Raw genomic sequence first — 6,000 nt, 5'->3', positions numbered from 1 at the left:
CTTTCTCTTGGCACTGTAAATTGACATTTTAATAAGTGTTAAAAATAGTGATAACTAATCAGATATGCTAGCATCAAAGTTAAAACACGTAATACTGGGTCTGGTCAAGCGCATGGAGAGAAAAGAAAAATGACTCATATCAGATAAATAATCTGCAAAAGAGCTCCAAAAATAAACGAAGGGAAATACTTTGTGTTGTTTCAAAAAGGACCCAGTGGTTGAAAATTCAGAGTACACATGCAATTTGCATTTGAGGTATTCAGCAGATGCGCTTATCCAGAGTGACTTACAGGAACACTTAGGGTTAAGTGCCTTGCTCAAGGGCACAGACATTTTTCACCTTATCAGCTTGGGGATTTGAACAAGCAACCTTTCAGTTACTGTGCCAACACTCCTAACCGCTAGGCTACCTGCCCGCGGTTAGAGGCCAGACTTTAACTACTCCGTTAAAACCTGTTTGGGATAGGGGGCAGTATTTTCACGTTCGGATGAAAAGCGTGCCGAGAGTAAACTGCCTGCTACTCAGGCCCAGACGCTAATATATGCATATTAATAGTATATTTGGATAGAAAACACACTTAAGTTTCTAAAACGGTTTGAATGATGTATAACAGAACTCATATGGCAGGCAAAAACCTGAGAAAAATCAACCAGGAAGTGAGAAATCTGAGGTTTGTAGTTTTTCCAACTCATTGCCTTCCTAATATACAGTGTAAATGGGGTCCTATTGCACTTCCTACAGCTTCCACTAGATGTCAATCTTTAGAACCTTGTTTCAGGCTTCTACTGTGAAGGGGGAGCGAATGAGAGCTGCTTGACTAAGAGGTCTGGCAGAAGGCCATGAGCTAAATCATGCGTGTGGCCGTGAGAGGTAGCTGCGTTCCTTTTCATTTCGAAAGACAATGGAATTGTCCGGTTGAAACATTATTGAAGATTTATGATAAAAACATCCTAAAGATTGATTCTTTACATCGTTTGACATGTTTCTATTAACTGTAATAGAACTGTTTTGACCTTTCGTCTGGACTTACCTTGTGAATTTCGATTGGTGAACTAAACGCACTAACAAAAAGGAGGTATTTGGACATAAAGATGAACTTTAGCGAACATTTGTGGAACTGTGATTCCTGGGAGTGCATTCTGCTGAAGATCATCAAAGGTAAGTGAACATTTATAACGCTATTTCTGACTTTTACTGACTCCACAACATGGCGGGTATCTGTACGGCTTGTTTTTGTGTCTGAGCGCTGTACTCAGATTATTGCATGGTGTGCTTTTTCCGTAAATCTTTTTTGAAATCTGACACAGCGGTTGCATTGAGAAGTATATATTAATTCTGTGCATAAACTTTGATAAAAGATACAAGTGTTATGATGAGTATTTCTGTAAATTGATGTGGCAAATTCGCCGGATGTTTGAGGCACAACATTACGCGCCAATGAAAACTGAGATTTTTGGATATAAATATTAACTTTATTGAACAAAACATACATGTATTGTGTAACATGAAGTCCTATGAGTGCCATCTGATGAAGATCAAAGGTTCGTGGTTCATTTTATCTCTCTATTCCTGCTTTTTGTGACTCCTCTCTTTGACTGGAAAATGGCTGTATGTTTTTCTGTGACTAGGTGCTGACCTAACATAATCGTATGGTGTGCCTTTGCTGTAAAGCCTTTTTGAAATTGGACACGATGGGTATATTAACAAGAAGTTAAGCTTTAATTTGGTGTATTGCACTTGTGAATGTATGAAAGTTAAATATTTCAACAACAAAAAAATGAATTTCGCGCTCTGCCATTTCATCGGATGTTGTCGAGGCGGAACCCCTAGCCTTAACAGGTTTTAAGAAGACAAAAATCAGCCTAAAAGTACAAAACAAACACGGTGCTTCATTGATAGGAATTGTTTATTGTTTTACTGGTATTTCTGATATTAAATTAAAATCCAGGTCTACAGCATCATACAACTTTCTTTCAGGGTCCAGTTCTTCAGCTCAGAGTGGGAAGTTAGGATTTATGTAGCTCTGGTCCAAGGCGTTGCGTATGGCTGAAACTCAGCATCAACAAGCCACGTAACTCCCTGGACCAGATCGGGGACTTATTTTATGCATTTTAAGATAATCGTTCTCAACAACTCACACAGGGGGAAGTGGATATAAAATGGGCAAAATAACCTTAAACCATTCTCAAATAAAATCTACAAAATAAAAACTCAACTTTTTCAATGGAAATGACTCCCGAGCAAAAACAAAACAAGTAATCTGGGATTAAAAAAAAGTATAATTTGAAACCCATGACCCCTCTTCTCCATTCAACTGACAAGGATCATTTACTGATATCAGCCCCAAAATGGAGGAAAACCTCAAGTGACGACAGGCTCAACCGCTTGGACATGTGCTCGCTACATATATCCCTCTCCAGGAAATACCTGAAGGCTGGAAAAAGTTGAGGTATCTGTTAGACTAAATCTGACTGCTACAGTGTCAAATTAGGGAGTAAATATCTAAAAAAAAAAAAAAAAAACACACAAAAAACCCAATTCAAATCAAAGACTTCATTGAATGCCATCAAAATAGCAATGTCAAGGTTTGGCCACTTTATAAGAATATAAAGCTGAATTAATTGAATCAGCGTTCTGTGTGAAATAACACAGACACCTACCCTGTGCTGACCAAGAGACACTGTGGAACAGGTAAATATAATAATAATAATACTTGTTCATGCTAACCACTAACCCATTCATATTCTCAGACATTAATGGTGCACCTAGATCATTGTGATCTGTATCTAATACGGGGACATGAGAAGAGAAAACATTCTGAATTGATTGTGCTGTGGACATAAGTTATTTGATGTCAAATAACTACTGTTGGAATGAGTTCAGTTTTACAGCTTTTTTAGTGTAGAGAGAAAATATTGGTTCTCAGTAACAGAAGCAAACACACCATGAGCTCTTCAGCCCTGCCTGGCCACCACCTTTCCCAGTTCTTTCACAATCCCTCTTTCTTTCCCCCTCCCTGCTTCCCTTGCCATCTTTCTTCCTCTGTCCATCCCAGGTGCACAGCACATTGGCCTGCTAAAAGGCATGGGACCATTAAGGCATCTTTCTCTCTCCGCTATGTTGACCTGTGACCTATAGTGTCTTTGAAGGCAGAGTGATGGAGATCCATAGGGAACGTAGGAGGAATAAAAAGCATTCCATACCTCTCTGGCCCCTCTAGACGGGCGCTAGTCGAAAGAGGAGAACCGATGCAAGACAGGGAAGGAGAGAAAGAGAGAGATGCAGTGTTGGCAGCTAACCCAGTAAGCAAGCATCTCAAAGCTACCAACAAAGAAAACATGGCACACTATAAGCTTCAACTGGAGCTTCAAATCTTTATCAAAGTTAACAAATAACCCAAAATCGAATGATTTCATTAAATGCTAGGACCATCACTCCAAACTCACTCCTGAGGGCAGAGCATCAACTTAAGGGAAAGTGCCTGAGCAACCGAGAACACATCACTACTGCAATACAAAACACTCAAAATAAAACAGCTCGGTTTATGATAGTGCCTGATAGGTTAATTGTATAACTCTGTGAAGAGGTTTGGGCCAATCAAGAGATCTTCTGGATAGACCCGTCAGTGTCTGATAACTCTTGGGAGAAATGAGAAGAAAAAAAAAAACACACCCGATATCTACTGTAGCTACAAATCAGGAAAACAAAACGCTTCATGTGCAATTAAATAAAACAGCAATCAATCCTTCCTCAAGGAATGTATATTATTTACACAGACTTTCCAGAATAAGTCGCGAGAGCGAACGGGTGCACCGGTCGGTGTGAGTGACATATAACTTCAAATGATTGAGTCTTTCCTTTGCTGTTGTCCCTGAAGCACAGCAACATTTATTGGCGCCAGGTCATGGAGGAACATAAGGAACCGTGGGGAGGAAGAGGGAAGAAGCCTTGTTGCCAAAGTGCTTTCAGCTAAACATGTCCCAGCCAGTCTCAGTCAGGGGCCACGGCAGAGAGCGCGTGAGAGAGATGAGAGCACAGTCATTATTTGTTAAATCATTTGATTTGGTGTAAACAAATACCATCGTTTTGCGCTTGTCAACCCCGCAGCAGTCTGAGATTGAATAGACAAGGGGGGGGGGGGGTCAGAGGAGACATCCAATCACGCAGCTGTTTGCAGTGTCCAATCCCGGTGCGAAGTCGTTGGTGGATTAGGGAAGCGGGTGGGTAGAGGTGTTCGGGAAACATGGGGGCCAGGGCAGGGGTGGGGTTTAACCCCTCGGCAGGCTGCACATCTCACAGAGCTCTGTGCCTGGTTGGTTCATAAAGGTGCAGTGGAGACAAGACCACATCGCCGAGGAGGATGCTGGGGTAGAGGGGCCCCCGCCCATGGCCCCGTACTCCTGAGGGCCCGATGACTGCCCACCCACCGTGCCTGAGGAGAGGAGGGAGAGAGGGGTCAGGGACATAAGAGTGGCGGTGACTCTTACCAGGAAGGACTTCTCAGACTTCCTTTTTATATGTAGGGATGATACATGAAAGGAGCTCCAACCAAATGTATCTTTGTGGTCAATAAAGTTCTACGGAATTGAATGCAAGACAAGTTTAACTCAATCACTTTAAAATCAGATCCAAAATCAAATTTTATCGGTCACATACACATATTTAGCAGATGTTATTGCGGGTGAAATGAAATGCTTTGTGTTCCTAACTTCAACAGTGCAGTAGTATCTAACAATTCACAACAATACACACTAATCTAAAAGTAAAATAATGGAATTAAGAAAAATATAACAATCCATTACTCTTCAACAGTGACAGAAATGTAAAAATTTCAACTAAGGCATGTCAGTGCCCTGCCTGGATGTCCAGAGGTACTTACTGCACAACTGCTCGATAGTGGCCCACTGCTCAGACTTCTTCCAGGTCTGAGCCAGCTCCTCGTCTTTCGTCTTCACAGCGTCCAACAGCAGACCAATGCTGTCCTGGGAACAAATAATGAGAACATTTTTGGGTAAAAAATAAAATACATTAAGTAACTATTTTCCGGCCACGCCAAGATAACCCCAATCAAATGCAGGGAAACATTGCGATTGTTAACGATAGATGACATCAATCAAGGATTTAGAGCCAAGTTGCCATGAACAAAGAGATTGATTGAAGATGGGGGGGGGGGGGAGTACTGTTGACAAATACACAATCATTTCCACATTGAACAAACGTGGTGATAATCTGAACCTTTTGTAGCATGACAATAAACCAACACATAGTGCTTGAACGTTTTTGGTTTGAGAGTGTGGGTGTGTGTGGGTGTGGGTGTGTGTGCGCGAAATATGGTTGGGCGATGTCTGGAGGGAAATATTGTCCCATCTTCCTGTAAAAACAGTTTTTCACGGTATACTGAAACTTTGGTCGTTTTTTAATACTAGAACAGAGGAGAAAATGCCCACAGCTTGGCTTCTAACAGAAACACCATACCTTCACGCCCACAGCTTGTTTACAAAACTGGCTCCAGAAGTGAACTATGAACTTAAGAGCAGATAACGACAACTATGCAAAAGTTGTGCAATGGAGGTTTTGTTGCAAAACGACAAACTATTTTACAGGTGACATTTGTATTCTAACATTCTACTAGCAAGTACATTACATTTTTTAAGGAGATAATGACTTGAACATAGTGTTTTCAGAAAGTATTCACACCCTGAGACGTTGTTTTACAGCTTGGATTTAAAATGGATTCAATTGAGCTCGTGTCACTGGCCTACACACAATACCCCATAATGTCAAAGTGGAATTAAAAATATAAAGCTTAAAATGTTTTTGAGTCAATAAGTATTCAACTCCTTTGTTATAGCAAGCCCAAATAAGTTCAGGAGTAAAAATGTGCTTTACAAGTCACATAAATTGCATGGACTCACTATGTAAGTGTGTGACATTTTTTTAATGACTACCTCAAATCGCTGTACTCCACACATACAGACAATTGTACGGTCCCCCTCAGT

The 6,000-nt window shown here is 40.9% G+C and overlaps 1 protein-coding gene across 1 annotated transcript in view; it reads right to left on the bottom strand.

The window, feature by feature from the left end:
- Positions 1-4,140: 4,140 nt before the first annotated feature.
- The window catches only part of LOC135523396 (nuclear protein localization protein 4 homolog), a 38,075-nt gene continuing 36,215 nt past the window's right edge, over positions 4,141-6,000 (bottom strand). Inside the window, exons 16-17 of the mRNA XM_064950038.1 lie at positions 4,881-4,983; positions 4,141-4,433 (exon numbers count right to left, since the gene is read on the bottom strand). Of these exons, the coding sequence (XP_064806110.1) occupies positions 4,270-4,433; positions 4,881-4,983 (267 nt within the window). The 3' untranslated portion in view covers positions 4,141-4,269. The remainder of the gene's footprint in view (positions 4,434-4,880; positions 4,984-6,000) is intronic.

This window comes from Oncorhynchus masou, chromosome 31 (genome assembly GCF_036934945.1).
Source record: "Oncorhynchus masou masou isolate Uvic2021 chromosome 31, UVic_Omas_1.1, whole genome shotgun sequence".
NCBI classification, from domain to species: domain Eukaryota; kingdom Metazoa; phylum Chordata; class Actinopteri; order Salmoniformes; family Salmonidae; genus Oncorhynchus; species Oncorhynchus masou.
The sequence above is the reverse complement of the archived record's forward strand: the minus strand, read 5'-3'. Positions and strand labels throughout refer to the sequence as shown.